Source organism: Pongo pygmaeus, chromosome 3 (genome assembly GCF_028885625.2).
Source record: "Pongo pygmaeus isolate AG05252 chromosome 3, NHGRI_mPonPyg2-v2.0_pri, whole genome shotgun sequence".
Taxonomy (NCBI): Eukaryota; Metazoa; Chordata; class Mammalia; order Primates; family Hominidae; genus Pongo; species Pongo pygmaeus.
In genome coordinates this window covers 2467294-2485593 of record NC_072376.2, presented here as the reverse complement: position 1 = coordinate 2485593, position 18300 = coordinate 2467294, and the positions used below count along the sequence as shown (strand labels likewise).

At 55.5% G+C, this 18300-nt stretch overlaps 1 protein-coding gene across 7 annotated transcripts in view; it reads right to left on the bottom strand.

The window, feature by feature from the left end:
• The window catches only part of CFAP99 (cilia and flagella associated protein 99), a 46128-nt gene that overhangs the window by 14882 nt on the left and 12946 nt on the right, over positions 1–18300 (bottom strand). For all 7 annotated transcript variants that reach the window (XM_054486580.2, XM_054486574.1, XM_054486579.1 and 4 more), the window contains 6 exons: positions 13667–13811; positions 12521–12615; positions 7708–7820; positions 5634–5811; positions 925–1005; positions 670–741 (listed from right to left, as the gene is read on the bottom strand). In XM_054486580.2, the coding sequence (XP_054342555.1) occupies positions 670–741; positions 925–1005; positions 5634–5811; positions 7708–7820; positions 12521–12615; positions 13667–13811 (684 nt within the window). The remainder of the gene's footprint in view (positions 1–669; positions 742–924; positions 1006–5633; positions 5812–7707; positions 7821–12520; positions 12616–13666; positions 13812–18300) is intronic.

The window sequence follows — 18300 nt, the reverse complement described above, 5'->3', positions numbered from 1 at the left end:
GCCTCAGGGCTCAGTGACCCTCTCCTTAGCCACCCCCAGAGCTGGGGTCTGGCTGGCCCCCACGGCCTCTCCCCGAGCCTGTCTGCTCCCGGCCCAGCTGCCAGCTGCTTTGCCAACACACCCCAGGGTGGGCACCGCAAGCTGCAGTGAGGGGAGTGGCTGCAAAGGCCACCCCTCTGAACACTCGGCCATCACAGCCCCGCGGCATGCACCATGCGGGCTGCCCACCCCGGGCCTGCCCTCACGGTGGGACCCTTGCCACCCAGCGGGGCCGTGCTCCTGAGTGAGCCCTGCCAGGCACAGTCTCTCCTGTCCTCGTCACTTTGCATTTTCTGTATTGGCAAACATACCTGGGTTTGTTTTTTCCTTACAGAGGCATGAAATGCTTGTCACGGAACATCTGGAGACACCCAGAGGCAGCACCTGCAGGTGCTTTCCCGTGAGCTTCCTCCCAGGGGATGTGGGTGCGCGTCTACACCCGCCCGCTTCGGGACCACACTGCAGTGGGCTCAAGGCGCACTTTCCCAGTGCTACTGGGAATCTGCCCCTCCCCGGCCCTCAGTGGTAAAAGGCTACATAAGTGGTCACTGCGATGGCGTTGGGAGGAACTTTCTGATGGCTTGAGAAGATGGCACCTCAATGATGGGTCTTGAGAGAGCTGGGCGGTACCTGCACTGGCTCCCTGCAGGACCTGGGCATGGCGCAGCGCAGTTCCTCAATGTTTGCCCTCAGCAGCAGCTCCTGCCACAGTGACACAGCAGCTCCAGTCCCACCAGCCTCTGCCCAGTGTTCTCCAGGCCATGGGAGGACAAACTTCCACCCAGCCTCCCCCTCTTGCCTCTTCTTCTCTCTCGCCACCCCACCTTCCCTTCACACATCCCCCACATGGGGTCTCTAGGAAGGCAGGGGTCGCACACAGCTCACCTCTGCCTTTCGGCGATTGTACCTCTTGACCGTCTCCAGCTGCTGCTGCTCCCTGGGTGGCTGGTAGGTGCTCTGGGGGACCTGTTGAAGTGGTGGGAGGAAGAGCCTATGGTCAGCAGCTGCGAGTGGGAGGGGGCCTAGAAATGCCAGGGCTGACAGCTTGGTGGATGTGGGTGAAGGGAAGGGTGGTGGCAGCCTGCATTGGAGGAGAAACAGGGCTGGAGCTAACACCACTGGGTGCTGGTGGGTCAGCGTTGGAAGTAAAGGGAAGGAGGTCAGGTTGGTCATTGGCGTGGGGTCTGGAGCTTGGCCTGGGATGGGGTGGGTGGGGTAAGATGTGAGCCGGCAGTACTGAGGGCGTACCATCGGCCAGCATGGGATGGCCAGGGTGGGTAGGAGCAAGAAGGGGAGGCAGCCAGCTCCCTTGACACTGGGAGACAGGCAGAAGATGGCTGCCTGGGCAGGAGAGGCTGGGAGCATATCACGGACAGCAAAGTAAGCTGTCGGGAGGGGACACTGCAGAGGCCAGGGCGGCTGGACCATATCCCCGAGTCCAATCACAGGAGGCTCCGATAACATGGCCGGAGCTGTGTCCATGGAGGAGCAGGAGGGGGCCGGCCTAGATATCCCTGAGCTCCACACTGCTGTATCTACCCTCCTAACTCCATGCCTTCTCCCCTGCATATCTAACAGTCATGGAAAATCAACTCGTCCAAACCTGAAACCCTCATCTTCCTCAAACCAGCCCTCCCTCAGCCTCACTGACCACGACTGCTGTCCATTCCTCACCCATGCCTCAGAGTCCTCCTTGTCACCTCTGTCTCTCACACCCACATCCATCTCCTGCCCACCTGCTTCAAGACATCTCCACAAACTGCCTCTCACCGCCCTCCTTGGCCACAGCAGCTAGAGGGACCCTGTGTTGGCGCCAGCCTGCCTCAATGTGTCCTGTCTCTGCTCCCTCCAGTGGATGTGTGACCAGACCGGTACCCTGTCTTCCCTCTTCCCTGCCTCACTCCACTCTAGCCCCTCCTGGCCGCCCTCAAACACTTGAGGGAGGGTGGGCACCGCCCCAGGGCCTTTGCCTGCACCTTGCTCCTGCCCAGGATGCTGTTCCCTGAGACACCCCATGGCTGACTTGCTCACTTCTGGTTTTTTACTCCATGGCATTTCTCGGGAGGCCTTTCTAGGCCACACAATCCAGAATCACAACCGCTCCAACACTTCTTATCTCCTTTGTCTGCATCATTTTGTCTCCTCAGCATTTATCACCAGCTAACGCAACATATGTTTTACTTATCCTGATTTTGTCTGCGTCCCCCACTGAAGTGCATGCTTCATGAGGTCACAGTGCCTGGCATATACTTGGTACTCTGTAACTATCTGTTGGATGAATGAATGAGTGAATTACAGTGGGCCCTCAACCCTGAAGGGGAAGGATGTCTTAGGCATGGAGCAGGGCAGGGAGGGTAGAGGATAGTTTCAGCACAGCCACCCTGTGGATGCAGAGAAGGTACATGTCCACAAACATCTCACAGATTGTACTGAGAGGCACACAGCTATAGAGCATGGGAGGGCATGGTGAGGGCCCAGGCAGGGGCTGTGCTTGGCAGAGACAGAGAGGGACAGAGATGAAGCTGGCAGCATGACCTGAGACAAACACATTGAGCCCTGAGGAGATGGGGTCAGAAATGCTGAAGATTATACAGATGGGGCAACTGTGGGGTTGCTCAGCAACAAGGTCTCCGAGCATCCATCCATCATCCACCTCCATCTAATCATCCATCTGTCTAATCATCCACCCACTCACCCACACATCCATCCATTTGTCTATCCATCTATCCATCCCTCTGATCATCCATCCATCCATCTATCCATCCACTCACCATCCCCTCATCCATCCATTCATCCCCTCATCCATCCATCTACTTATCCTTCCATGAAGCCATCCATCCATCCATCCATCCATCCATCCATCCACTCACCCATCCATTCATTCACCCACTCATTCATCTACTCACCCATGTGATCATCTATCTATCCATAATCTAATCATCCATCCATCCATCCATCCATCCATCCATCTACCCACCCATCCATTAATTCACCTACCCACTCATCTGTTCATCCATCTAATCACCCATTCATCCATTTGATCATCTATCCATCCATCTGATCATCCATTCACTCACCCACTCACCAATCCAACAATTTGATCATCCACCCAATCATCCAGTCCATCCATCCATCCATCCATCTATCCACCCATCCATTCATTCACCCACTCATTCATCTACTCACCCATGTGTTCATCCATTCATCCATCCATAAACTCATCTGATCATCCATCCACCCATCTGTTCATCCATCTATCCATTAATCCATCCATCTACCCACCCATCCATTCATTCACTTACCCATCCATCTACTCATCCATTCATCCATTTGATCATCTATCCATCCACCTGATCACCCATTCACCCACCCACCACCCTACCATTTGATCATCTATCCAATCATCCAATCATCCATCTATCCATCCATCCACCCATCCACTTATCCTTCCATGCATGCATCCATCCATCCATTCATTCACTTATCCTTCCATGTGTCCATCCGTCCATCCATCCATCCATCCATCCATCCATCCATCCATCCATCCAGTCATCCATCTATCCATCCACTTATCCTTCCATGCATCCATCTATCTACCAACTCATTCATTCATTCACTCACCCATCCATCTACTCACCCATCTGTTCATCCATCTACCCATCTGATCATCTATCCATCCATCCATTCACCATCTATCATCCATCCATCCAGCTGATCTCCATCCATCCACCCACCCATCCTTCCAGCTGACTATCCATCTATCCATCAACTTATCCTTCCATGAGTCCAACCGTCCATCCATCTATCTACCCATCTATCCATTCATTCACCCACCCAACCATCTACTCATTCATCCATCCACCTGATCATCTCTTCATCCATCTGACATCCATCCACCCATTTACCCACATACCCATCCATTCATTTGATCATTCATCCACCCATCCATTCCTCCATCCAATCATCCATCTATCCATTCACCCATCCAATCATCCATCCATCCATCTATCTATCCATCCACCCATCCATCTACCATCCATCTGATAATCCATCCACCCATCCATCCATCCAACAGGTATTTACTGAGGTTCTGCTTTGAGCCATGACTAGGCTAGGCATTGAGAATATGGGACAAATAATGGCCAGGTGTGGTGGCTTACGCCTGTAATCCCAGCACTTTGGGAGGCGGAGGTGGGCAGATCACCTGAGGTCAGTTAGGGATCAGCCCGGCCAACATGACAAAACCCTGCCTCTACTAAAAATATAAAAATTAGCTGGGCGTGGTGGCCGGTACCTGTAACCCCAGCTACTCGGGAGGCTGAGGCAGGAGAATCACTTAAACCCAGGAGGCAGAGGTTGCAGTGAGCCAAGATCATGCCACTGCACTCCAGCCTGGGTGACAGAGCGAGACTCTGTCTCAAATAATAATAACAATAATAACAACAATAATAAAATGAAATAAAAAGAGAATATGGGACAAATAAGATGGATGATATCTGCTGGAGTAGGCAGACAATAGGCAGGCCCACAAATTACTAAACAACTCTAAACTCCAATTCGGTGAAGAAAAGGAGCCAGGATCAGTGAGAAGTAAACTAAGTGAAAGACCTGACATATTTGAGGGGTTCATGAAAAGCCTCTCTGGGAAGAGGGATTTTAATGAGACCTGAAGGATGGTGGGAGTGGGGCAGGACTCTGGGGCCTCCCAGCACCATACCCTTCCCCTCCCATATAGGCCTTAGTCCTATTGCAGAACCATGTTGGTTCTGGGAAGCTCAGTGCTTGGGATAGAGCCCATGATCAGTCAGGACATTATATTCCTGATCATAGTGATCAATTCAAGGCAGGCATGAGACCTAAGCTGGTCCAGTCAGACTTTTCCAAAGAATTCTTGGCCCCAGGTGTCCTCTCATGCACCTATACCATGATGGTATAGGTGGTGGCAAATAGGATACTTTGCTATAATCAAGGAAGTTAGCCCAAAGATGAATTAGACTTACAGAGGAGACTAGGACAGAGAGCCACAGAGAAGCAGAGCTGGAACCCTGGTCACGTATGCCTGAAGCCTATCCTACTTCACTCATGAGGGTCAGCCCGTGCTCTGTTGTCTAAGCCAGTTTGAACTGCATTTTTCTGTTATTTGCAATACAAAGCATCCTGACTGATAAGTCAGCAGGGGGGAGAGAAAGAAAGAGAGAGGAAGAGTCTCTAGGCCTGCCCAAAGAGTATGCTGTCATCTATACATCATACTTAATGGGGAGGGGGTGTTGCATTACGCCAGAGTTAAAAGTGGGCTCCAAGCTCCAACTCCAGACAGGTCGGTGCCCCATGGCCTGACAGCTCCACTCAACACCTACTTATAGGACCACAGTGCGTGGAGTGTGGGAACCCACTGGGTGGGCTCCGGGTCAGCTGGGTTTCCCTCTCTGTGGGGAGTGGGGGTGGGGTGGGGTCATTTAGTGTTCCTGATCTGGTCCAGTGCACCCTCAGTCCTGGGGGAAGCCCAGTCCCCCACAGGCCCACACGGTCCACTCTCCCAGCTTGGCCACCCTGATGCCTGCAAGCCGGTGCCCGCTGAGAATGCCCACACTCACGGGTCTCGGCTTGGCCACGACTGGGACTGGTTCGGGCGCTGGAATGGTGCGGGGCCTGGGGGCAGTCAGGTTGAATTCCTTGGGCTCTGTGACCTTGGCCTTGGTCTTTAAAGGAGAGGATTGACTGGCAGACATGCCCTCCAGCTGGTTGATCAGCTCCTGGACCTCTGGCTGCCATCTTGAAGGCAAAAGTGGAAACGCCTCTTATGGTCACTCCCTGAGCTGTTCAATAAGGCGATGGCCTTTAGATCCAAAGGGCTCCCCAAGCGATTGGGTCCACCTTGGGGTGGAGGTGATAGTGGGATGGACGGCCTCACTTCACGAAGTGCTTTCTACTTGTAGGCACACACACTGTCAACTAAACCCCTGAAACATATACAGACACAGTCCCCTTGTACAGATACAGGAGATAGGCCCAGAGGCATTGGGCCATGCTGGTGAGTGGGGAGCTGGGAAGACAGGGACAGCCCTGCTGCAGGAATCCAGGGGCTCTGAGGACAAGCAGTAGCCAGGACACAGGAAGCCAATCTGGGCTGGAGCAGACGGAAGCCAGCAGTGGAGAAAGGAGCTTTTTGGAAAGGAACATTCTGGAACTACACTGTTGGTGACTCCTGGAAATGGAGCTGTGGAGTCAGGTGGGGCAGGAGCCCAGTTGTTCTTGGTACAGCCTCTGGGTGGAGGTGCTCTCAAGCAGGGGTTTGGGAAGGGCCTTGCCAGGCCGCCCAAGTCTGGGGCTCCCTCTTCCATGTCCCACACCCGACATGGGCACAGCCCACCATCACCAGCCTATCAAGTGTTCTCTCGTGTGGGCTCCCAGGGGGCAGAGGGCATGGCTTGAAATAGCTCCTCCCTCACCTTAAGAGCCATGGTCCAGGGCCCATAGCAAGTGGGGTCTTGGGGGTCTCGCCAGGGCCAGGCCCCAGTGCTCCCAACTTGAGACAGGTAGGGGAGAGGGGCTGGTCCTAGAGTAGGCAGAGGAAGCCTGAATGGGGGTGGTGGCGCAGGAAGAGGGGCTCACAGGAACTGAGCTGAGCAGCTTCCCAGAGGCAGCCCTGCAGGCCCAGACCATGGGGGCCCCTGAGTGGGCAGTGAGTCCAGCCTGGGGCACAAGGTAGGGGCACCAGCAGGGCCGCTCCTACTCCTTCCTTTGGAGGTTTATCTTGATTGCCAGGAGTGGGCTGGGTGGGACTGGGGACTTCCCCTTGGTAAAGGAACACCTCCAGGGCCTCCTCTCCCCACAGGAACGGCTTCCATCTCCCCTGGGCCTCCAGGTCTTCTGCACACAGCTGGCACCTAAGTGGTCTGCTTGTGCCAAAACAGCCTGTCTGTCTGTCCTTAGGAAGACAAAGTGGATCCCTTCAAGTCCTAACAGAAGGGAAAAAACTGGGGGCCCCTCAGCTGCACTCAGGCCCCAGCAGGCCTCTCCATGGAGCACAAGGCAGGGCCCTAGCGACTGTGCTGACCCCTCTACCTGGGGGTTCTGGCCTGCCCCGCAGTTTGCCCCACGCCTGCTGGGGAGGCAGAAGGCAGCAAGGGCAGCATGAGGGCAGCAGGCCTGGACACAGCCCTGGGGACTCTGAGAGAGATCTGGACCCCAGAATCCACCAGGAACTGATCTGTGGCTTCCTCAGCTCCCTCCACCCCCACCCCTACTCTGCACTCTTGGGATCTGCAGAGAGGCCAAGGGCCCTACAGGGTCCTCACAGGACTAGAACCACCGACGCAGCCCCAGCCAGCACGTAGGATCCAGCGCAGAAGGGTCGGCTCTGCCCCATTCACTCAGCCAGTCCTGAAATGGCCTTCAGCCACCCGCCACGTGTCAGCTGCCTGGCATGGAGGGAGCCCAGGCTGGGGCTTGGGCAGCTGGACCATGTCCGTTCCTCCCCCCGAGGCTGTGGGGCCAGTCTGGGACTTGGGGCTTCTCCGAAGATCTCATCCCAACACGGAGTGATTACTGCCACTCATAGAGCTTCTGGGAGCAGGAAGGGGAACGTGGAGCTCCTGTGTCCGTGGAGGCACCTGGAATGGGGTGCAGATGCCATTCAGGGCCCCCAGAGCCCCCCATCCAGCCTACCTCATCAGGGGGTCGATCCAGTTCTCCTTCACGTGGGCCGGCTCGTAGATGAGGCTCCACTCGTCCTTGATCCATGAGCACAGGTGCAGGGGGTTGAAGAAGAACCTGAGGAACTGGGGTGGATGGGGGCTGTCAGGGGGCCAGAGCCCTGGGCCCAACCCCTCACCAGGCAAAGCCCCCAGCACCCCCAGTAAACTCCCTGCCCCCAAGGCCCCCAGCACCCCCAGTGGCTCCCTGCCCCCCAGGCCACCAGCACCCCCAGTGAGCTCCCTACCACCAAGGCCCCCAGCATCCCCAGTGGCTCCCTGCCCCCAAGGCCACTGCGCAGGGTGTGCTTCTGGGACTGTCACCACAGAACTCTGATGCTGGTGCTGGAGGCCTGGACCTTGGCTCCCCTTCCAGCTGGGAGGAGCACAGCCTCCGGGGTCCCTGGGTGGGCTGCTGTGGGGAGGGGGGTGCCTGAGAAGCTGGCAGCACATCCTCAGCTTGGAGGGCCTTGTCCAGTCAACTTCCCGAAAGCCAGCTGGATGGGGAGCCGAGGGTCCGGGGCTCCATGGTGACAACCCCAGAAGCACATCCTGAACGGTGGTCTTGGGGGCAGGGAGTTGACTTGGGAGGTGGCCGAGGAGGCATGGGCTGAGTGGGGTTAATGGTGGGCAGGATGGCGGCTTCTGTGGGCCGGCCAGGCAGGGCCTGCAGTCACTGCTGTGCCTCCCCAGGGTGGCCACCCTCCCCAGCAGCCTCCCCTCGGGCCTCCATGCCCTTCTCCACGCAGAGGAAACCAGGGATCCTTCTAGAGCCTTCCGCAGCTTCTTCCACCCCCTTTCCCACCTCTTCCCATTTCAGCTCCACGCTGCTACTGCTTCCTGCCTCAAGGGGGCCATTTTCCCCGCCCCGAGGCTGGGGTCTCTGCTTGCCTTCCTTCTGGCCACCCCCATTTGGGAGCAGACCTTTTGTGCTTTCCTGAGTTCCCTGGGTCAGACTCAGCACTGGTCCCTGCCCCCACCCAATCCCTCCATCTCCAAACCCCATCCCCACACTCAGTGTCTCAGCTGGGCTGCTCCCACCAGGACACAGCCCTGTATTGAGGCCCCCATCCTCACTGGGGTGTGGTGGGGCAGCCCCCCCCGGAACCTGCTGGAGTTGGAGTGGGGCTTTGCGGTGGGTCTGACTCCCCCTCTGCCAACGGGCTGATTCCCTGGAGCCGTGGGGCCATCAGCCCCCCACAGGTGTCTCAGGGCCACTCCCTGCAGAGTGAGGAGGGCCACTTCCTGGGAGCCACACCGTGTCACCACCCACCACTCCTGACCATGGTGGTGACAGCACCCAAGGTGTGGCCCAGGGGCTTCCCTGGAGAGGCCACAGGGTGGCATCCCAGTAGCTTGCTCCCTTTCTTCAAGGCCCAGGCTGGCCTCTTCCTGGAGCCCCGAGGCAGGAAGCAGGACCCCAATGGGATGGGCATGGCTCAGCGGGGCATGGGGTGTGGGATGGAGGGAGGCAGTCTCTTGGGCAGTTCCCTTGGGGGTTTATGTGGGCTGTTCCCATGGACCTGCCTCCAGAGGCTCTCTGAGTTGGTAAGTGTGCAGGCACCAGTGTTGGGGGCACCACCCTGTCCCCAAGGATGCTGTGCGGCCAGCGCCCCGAATTCCTAGGGAGTCCCTGCAGCAGCCTCTGAGCACTCTGTCCTGGGCTGGCGCTTTGGGGCTCTGGGGGCCGAGATTGATCCAGGGCCACCTCCACCACTGTGGGACACAGGACAAGATAAAACATGGATCTTTGTTCAACAATTTTTTTTTTTTTTTTTTTTTTTGAGACGGAGTCTCGCTCTGTCGCCCAGGCTGGAGTGCAGTGGCGCGATCTCAGCTCACTGCAACCTCCGCCTCCCAGGTTCAAGTGATACTCCTGCCTCAGCCTCCTGAGTAGCTGGGATTATAGGCACGTGCCACCATGACCGGCTAATTTTTTTCTATTTTTAATAGAGACGGGGTTTCACCATGTTGGTCAGGCTGGTCTCGAACTCCTGACCTCAAGTGTACCCACTTCGGCCTCCCAAAGTGCTGGATTATCGCGCCTGGCCTCAACAATTTTATTGTTATTATTATTATTATTATCATTTAGGAGGGGGTCTTGCTCTGTCACCCAGGCTGGAGTGCAGTGGCACAATCATGGCTCACTGCAGCCTCAAACTCCTGGGCTCAAGTGATCCTCCTGCTTCAGCCTCTTGAGTGGCTGGAATTACAGGTAAGCACCACCATGCCAGGCTAATTTAAAAAAAATTTTGGCCAGGCACGGTGGCTCACGCCTGTAATCCCAGCTCTTCGGGAGGCTGAGACAGGTGGATCACGAGGTCAGGAGATGGAGACCATCCTGGCTAACACGGTGAAACCCCGCCTCTACTGAAAATACAAAAAAAATTAGTCAGGTGTGGTGGCGGGCGCCTGTAGTCCCAGCTACTCAGGAGGCTGAGGCAGGAGAATGGCATGAATCCGGGAGGCGGAGCTTGCAGTGAGCCGAGATCACGCCACTGCACTCCAGCCTGGAGGACAGAGCGAGACTCCATCTCAAAAAAAAAAAAAATTTTTTTTGTAGAGGTGGGGTTTTGCTCTGTCGCCCAGGCTGGTCTCAATCTCCTGGGCTCAAGCAAACTTCCAGCTTTGGCCTCCCAAAGTTTTGGGATCACAGGCGTGAGTCACCATGCCCCACCTGTTCAGCAATTATTAAGAATGTCAAGATAAGCTGGGCGCAGTGGCTCATGCCTGTAATCCCAATACTTTGGGAGGCTGAGGCAGGTGGATCACCTGAGGTCAGGAGTTCGAGACCAGCCTGGCCAACATGGTGAAACCCTGTCTCTACTAAAATACAAAAATTATCCAGGCGTGATGGCACATGCCGTAATCCCAGCTACTGGGAGGCTGAGGCAGGAGAATCACTTGAACCCAGGAGGCAGAGGTTGCAGTGAGCCGACATTGCCCCACTGCACTTCAGCCTGGGCGACAGAGTGAGACCCCGTCTTAAAAAAAAAAAACAAAAAACAATGTCAAGATAGTAATAGAAGAGCAGACACCAGTGCCCTCTTGTTTCCAGGGTTTGGTTTCTGGTTTCTGGGGTTTGGCTTCTGGTTTCCAGGGAAGCTGGCCCCAACTCAGTCTCCAGGTATCTGCCAGAAAATGCCATCAGTTTTGCTGCTTTTTCATTAAAATGAAGGCATTGCTTAAGCTAACTATACAAATGTGTATGCATCATGAATTACTTACGTTTCCATGTAGATGGAAAACGTGTCATTGATGTGTACAGTGCTGGCTCGGGGCCGCACTCTCCCTCCCTTCACCTGTTAGGTGGCTGAGGTGCTGTGTGAGCCGCCGGTCCCAAGTCTCTGGGGCTGCAATCCTGGTGGGCTCTGCCACTCCAGGTCTGCCACTTCTCCAGGCTTGGAATACCCCCTGAAGAGCTAGCTGCTTCCTTCAAGAGAGACCTCGAAGATCTGGGCCCAAGGGCTATCCCAATCACTTCTCCAGGCTTGGAATACCCCCTGAAGAGCTAGCTGCTTCCTTCAAGAGAGACCTCGAAGATCTGGGCCCAAGGGCTATCCCAATCACTTCTCCAGGGAGTGGCTGTCCTTGGCTGGAAATTGTCCCCTCCACGCAGAGTAAGGAGGAGCAAGCCAGTGGCTAAAGCCTAGGCTGGGAATTGGCTGCGCTACCCTGCTGCTGTGTGACATTGAGGAGATTACTTATCCTCTCTGTGCCCCAGTTTCCGCAACCCTGGTATGAGTACCATGTAGCAGCAACCTCACTGGGTTGCCGTAAGAATGGAGCAAGAACAGACACCATGAGCGTCCGGGGAAACCTGGCAGTCAGTGTGAGCCGGCAGCAGCCAGCAGTGAGCAGCAGGCCCAGGCCCAGGCCCAGACATTTCGGTCCAGAGGCCTGTGTGTGCCAGCTTCCCACACAAGTGGCCCCAGGTAGTCAGGGGCGTGGGCTCCTGCAGGCTCCCCCTCGGGGTGCCAATCCTCATAACTGGCCTTGAACCAATTTCCTTGGACCCCTGAAGCTGCACAGGGAGGAGAGGCTGTTCTGGGCCTGGGGTTTGATTATGAGTCAGAAGAGGCCCACCAGGAGCGGAATCGGATTTCCCCAGGACAGAAGCAGTGCATTCACCCACACTAGTCGGTGTGCATTGGGTTTTTTTTTTGTTGTTGTTTCTTTGTTTTTTAGAGACAAGGTCTTGCTCTGTCACCCAGGCCCAAGTGCAGTGGTTCAATCACTGCTCACTGCAGCCTCAAACTCCTGGACTCAAGTGATCCTCCCACTTCAGCCTCCCAAGCAGGTGGGACTACAGACGGGTGCCAGCATGCCCAGCTTGCTACTTCTTTGAAATACAGAAGAAAACCACCAGAGTTTCTTTCATTAAAACCAACCAGAGGCCGGGTGCAGTGGCTCACGCCTGTAATCCCAGCACTTTGGGAGGCCGAGGCGGGTGGATCACAAGGTCAGGAGATTGAGACCACACTGGATAACACGGTGAAACCCCGTCTCTACTAAAAATACAAAAAAATAGCTGGGCGCGGTGGCGGGTGCCTGTAGTCCCAGCTACTCGGGAGGCTGAGGCAGGAGAATGGCGTGAACCCGGGAGGCAGAGTTTGCAGTGAGCCGAGATCGCGCCACTGCACTGCAGCCTGGGCAACAGAGCGAGACTCCGTCTCAAAAAAAAAACAAAAAACAAAAAACCAACCAGAACTACGAAAGGTGGGCGAGGATCAGATGGACCTCACCCGTGGGCCTTGTGGCCTGGGGGGCAGGTAGGGGTGGCTCACCTTGCACATCTTATCCACGGGCTGGGACTTGATGATGTTACGGAACAGCTGGAAGCCGAGCTCCTCCAGCAGGAATGTGGCTAGGTAGCAGATCACTAGAAAACAGGGGGTCTGTCAGAGGCTAAGGGACATCACAGGGGCACCAGGGACATTGCGGGACCGGAGCCGAAGGCCTCCATCGTGTCGGGGCACACAGCCACAGGAAAACCCCCACCCTTCTGGCGCCCACCTGAAAATGATAAGCAAACACAAACTACATTGTCTTAGAGTGCAATGCATTTGTGGTTTCAGAGCACTTTGACAAATAATCCCATCTGATAAGTTCTCAGAATTTGCAAAGGCTCCCCAGGTAAAAGTGAAATCATTGTGGACTTGTTTGTCAATTCTGAGCAGCTGAATCATCACCTCAAGCCGGCTAGAATGTGAATAAACCCGGGCCCGAGTTTCCTCCAAGGCAGGAACTGTAACGGGCCCCTAGCCTGCGGCCTGGACACGCTGCGCATCATAAGGCTCCAGCTGGGTGGCAAGGGGTCGGGACAGGAGCCTAGCTCAGGACTGGCACCCGCTGCTCAGCTCAGTTTCCCAGTACCCTACAGCGCTCACCCCACTCCTCTCCCTTCCTGGACGGGGGCAGCAAGACCCTGTGCAGGGTCTCAGGGCTGCCCCGATATCCCCCAAGTAGCACTGGCCACCTGGCTTGCAATGGTCGCCCTGCCCCATGAAACCAGACGGCTGTCAGAGGCTGCAGGAAGCCCAGGCAGCGAGTCTCTTGTATTTAATCCCCCACAGGACCGTCCAGACGGCAGCCACAGGGTCCATCTTGTCCAAAGGCTTTGGGGTTAGTGGTGGCTAGGGGTCAGCCTACGGAAGGCTCTCATGTTGTCCAGGCTGCCTTTGGGAGCTGGATGCCCTAAACTGGGGTGGCAGAGCCAGGTCTGTCTGCCCTGGGGCATCAGTTTCCCCTCTGCAAGGTCCTGGTCCGCCTGGTAAGGACCAAGTGAGGTGAGGAGCCGGGAAGCCTCCAGTGCAAGGGCAGGAACGAGGAGCTGGCCCCGCCCGCCCGCTGCCTGCCCGCCAGTCCTTTCCGCAGAGAGCCTGAGTGAACCGTCTCTGCGGCCTGGCCCTGGGGACCAGCCGGGCACCTACCCTCGAAGCGGCTGTGGTCAACCCGCAGGCAGAGTCGGCCATCCTCCACGTAGAAGGCATCCACTACGACGGTCAGCAACTTCCGGTACTCGAGGCACCCAGACAGAACCTCCAAAACAAAGCTCTGCTTCTGGGGGCTCAGAGCCTGGAAGAGAAACAGCTGGTGGGGGGCCCTGGCTGGGCCGGGAGGAGAGGACAGTGGTGGGGGTGGGAAACTTGGGCAAAGGCAGGGGTGGAGCGGCCCCAGGGCTGCGAAGGGCCCTTTAGTGGGGCCCCCAGAGCAGCTGGCAGTGCCTCCCCACTCAGGTACTGGTCCCCACATTCTCCTGGGTTTGTTAGGTGAGGTCAGTGCAAAGACAAAAATAAACGAAGATGATGAGGCAGTGCAAGGAATGACACAAGGGACAAGTACTGTGCGGTTCCAGCTAATGAGAACAGGCTGCCGCATCAAGGCAGAGCAGAGAGCACCAGGGGCCGGCGGGCATGAGAGTCGTCCAATGCAGACAGAGCTTCAGTTTGCGCAGATGAAAAGCTTCTGCAGATAGAGGGCAGTGATGGATGCACAACAGTGGGAATGTGCCTAACCCCACAGAACTCTACACTGAAAAATGGCTACAGTGGTACATTTTATGTCATGTGTATTTTACCACAATAATATTTTCAAATGAACTCTTAAAGGTTTTCAAATGAATGAATTAAAAAATAACCAAAATGAATGATGCATGAGCAAGGAACATCTCTGCAAGAGCCTGTCAGGCATAAACTTAGCCGGGCGTGGTGGTGCATGCCTGGAGTTCAAGGTGGGGCAATGGAGTGGGACCCTGTCTCACGAAGCAGAAGGAATCTCATTGTTTTAGTCTGAATTTTTAAATTAGCAGTGAAAATTTCATATATATATATATATATTTTTTTGAAGTTTTTGAGACAGGGTCTCACTCTGTCGTCCAGGCTGGAGTGCAGTGGCAGAATCACTGCTCACTCTCAGGCTGCCTTCCCACCTCGGCCTCCTGAGTAGCTGCTTCCCACCTCAGCCTCCTGAGTAGCTGCTTCCCACCTCGGCCTCCTGAGTAGCTGGGACTACAGATGCACACCGCCATGCCTGGCTCATTTTTTAATTTTTTGTAAAGACTGGATCTCACCATGTTCCTCAGGCTGGCCTCTAACTCCTGGGCTCAAGCAATCCTCCTGCCTTGGCCTCCCAAAGTGTTGGGATTACAGGCATGAGCCATTGTGTCCAGCCTCATATGTTTTCTGAACACTTGTATTTTTCTGTGAATTATCATTATTTAATAATTAATTTCACTTACAATGTGTTCTATGATACTGTAAATTATTAAATATAATTGGCTAAACTTTTTTTATTGGGATAACATTTTTCTTAGTCATTTTTATAAGGTCTCTATGCTAAGGCTATTAACATAGCCATAAATGTGATAGTTATTTGTTGTAAGTTTTTAATTTGCCTTTTAACTTTGTATAAAATATTTTTGGGCATATAGAGCATATAGGAATTTTACTTTTATTTTAGATCAAATCTATCTTTTCCTTTGTGATTTTTTCAGTTGCTTTTTTTTTTTTTTTTTTTCTGAGACGGAGTCTCGCTCTGTCGTCCAGGCTGGAGTGCAGTGGCGCCATCTCAGCTCACTGCAACCTCCACCTCCTGGGTTCAAGCAATTTCCTGCCTCAGCCTCTCAAGTAGCTGGGACTCCAGGCTCCAGCCACCCATGCCCGGCTAATTTTTTGTATTTTTAGTAGAGATGGGATTTCACCATGTTGGCCAGGCTGGTCTCGAATTCCTGACCTCAGGTGATCTGCCTGCCTCGGCCTCCCAAAGTGCTGGGATTACAGGTGTGAGCCACCCCACCCAGCCCTTCAGTTGCTTTTATACTAAGATAACAACAGGGTAATGAACCAACCTGAGGCATTCTGCACCAGCCACATGATCTTGTGGGGCCTCAGTTTCCACACAAGTGAACGAGAACAATCTGGGTACTGCTCTGCAAATAGGGCCATTCCCACGCCCTTCTAGCGTCGCCCCTGCAGTGCAGGGGTTGGAGGCCTGAGAACTACAGGCTTCAGCAGCTCTGCCTCTGGGGTTCTGGGTGCAGCCTGGGCTCTGCTAACAAGATATATACTTACGGGATAAATGGTAGAGGCAAGGTTGGGGGATGCCCCTTTTCCTCAGCTCCCCAGGGGTGGTAGATGCTGGGCTTCCCAGAGCCTTCTGCTCGCCCCTGCCTGTCCCACCCGATGTGGTGGGGAGCTGCTCCCTGCAGTGCCCTGACCAGCTGGGAGCCGGGACTGACCCAGCATGAGTTCCTCCAGCCCTTGCAACAGCTTTAAGCACAAGGTTCCCCATGTTAAATTTAAATCCCTTTCTCTTGGGAGTGCCAGGACTGGCTTTTGGGCTCCTGCTGGAATGCCAGCTGGTAGCAACATTCTCCCGGGGACAGCCCTTCGTTCTACGGCTCCGTTGCAGGTGCCTCTTTGTCTTCTCAACCTCCACATATTGGAGGGGCTCAGGGTGCAGTTCCCCTATGGTGACGTTTGTTCATTACCCACTTTCTGAGTGATCTCAGCCAGCTTCGAGGCTGACAGCATTCTGATTGCCAAACGGATACCCCAGCCGGCCCTGCTCCCTGAACTCAGAAACCTCGATCCTGCTGCCGCTGGGCCTTTCCCAGATACCGGGGCGGACGTCACATGAATGCATCTGAAACCAGCCTCCTGGGCTTGGCCCAAGCCTGCCCCCGCCAACCTCGAGGCGCAGTAAACGCGGTTCCTTACTCCCCGCGTGTCTCTCGGTCTCCTTCGGCTGGGGGACCCCAGCTGCTCTGCCTGCCTCTCCTCTTGCTCCCCTTCAGGTCTCTTTTTGACCCAGCAGTCGGGGCGAGGCTTCTCAGATGGATGTCGGGTCAGGCGTCCTTCCTCACTGCGGCCAGCGAGGCCCTGCGTGGAGGTGCCCAGCTCCCTCGGAGTCCCCAGCGCCCTGGCTCTGTTCCAGTCACACTGGCCTCCTGTTTCCTCATCGGGGAACTGGCTGTTCCCTCTGCCTGCGACCTCCTCCCGGCATACTTGCCCCACGGCTGTGAGGACTGTGCTTCTGACCAACCCTAGTGGGACATGGCCTGTCCCAGTCGCGGCATGGCTTGTTTACTGTCCCTTTCTTGGCTAGATGGCCACCTGGGCGCTCGCCAGAGAGGAAAGGGAATGCCCTGCCTCTACATAGATCACAGGGACCCAGTGACATCCTGTGAGTGAGGCTGGGCACAGAGAAGGGGCTCGGTGGGTGAGGGCTCCCCCGCTGAGCTGCCGGGAGGTACTCAACAGCCAGTCTGGCACCTCAGTTTCCCTCTCAGCTTCCTGCAGTTGCCAGGCTGTACTCACACCAAGCGCACTGGTCCCCCCCACCGTGTAACTGATGACATCTTGTCAGAGGAGCCCAGAAGCCAGGACAGACCCTTCCGAGAGCAGTGAGTCAGCGTGGCCGCTGAGGGTGATGACTTTGTGGGATGCTGCTGACAACCTCCTCTGGCCTCCCCAGCTCAGGCACCCTCCGCTTTTCATCAATGACGTCTGTGTTTGGGAAGTGTGAGCATGCATTTTTAATAAGGTCAGAGCCTTGAGCCCTACGCCATCAGCCCCAGGCAAGGGGGGTTGGGCAGGGCCACGCTGGGCCGGAGGGTCCTGGAAGCTGCAGAGCTGAGTGAGGAGCCAGTAAATGACATCCCAGTCCACGCCAGGCCGGGCCGGGCTCACAGCCAGGTCCTTGCCACTGATGCTGGGCTGGCGGCCGCCAGGACACGTGGCGTCCAGCCTATTCACAGAGAGGGGCCTGGGGCCTGGGGGTGGGAGCAAGGGGTGACACATGCCTCAGGGGCGCTGGACCAGGTCCTTCTGACCAGGCCAGCAGAGATGGGCCTAGGCCAGGTGGGTTCTCTCTCCCAGAGGAGGCAGGAGAGGCCCTTGCTGCAGGAGTGGGCTCCTAATGGGGAACCAGCCTCAGTCGCTGAGACCGGCCTGTGGCTGCCCAAGGGTCTCTGAGTTTGTGATAAAATCTTGGGCCTTGGTCAAGCTCAGGGCTCCTCAGTCCCCAACCAGGGAGAGCAGCAGGCACTCAATAGCGAAAGGTCCAGCATTCACAATGACTAGAGACTGCTGCAGGGGTTTCTCAGCACCTCCAGAAGTGCACTTGTCTGCTGGACTCACAGGGCTGGGGAAGAGCTAGACCAGGTCCAGGCCGGGGCAGGTGGGGGGAGGGGTGCAGGGCCAGGAGGCTGATTAACAACAGGATTTATGATTCATGTCACCAATACCTGCTCATCAGTAATGCAAAGCCTGAAGTCAGTTAGAAAAGTAGGCAAAGGAAACGGAGGCTGCAGGGCCGCAAAGCATCCCTTCTCCCCTCCTTCTCACTTAACAGAAAGAATGCCGTCCCGTTGGGCATGGTAATATGTCCAGCTAAAACCGTATTTTGCAACTGTCCTTGATGATAGAGCCATGTGACAGTTTTAATCAATAAAATGTAATGACAGATTGCTAGGTGTGGCCTCCAAGAAAGCACCTTAAAAGGAAAGTAGATTCAGCTGGCACATGCCTTATACTGTTTGCCTTTCTCCCCTCCTCACCTGGGA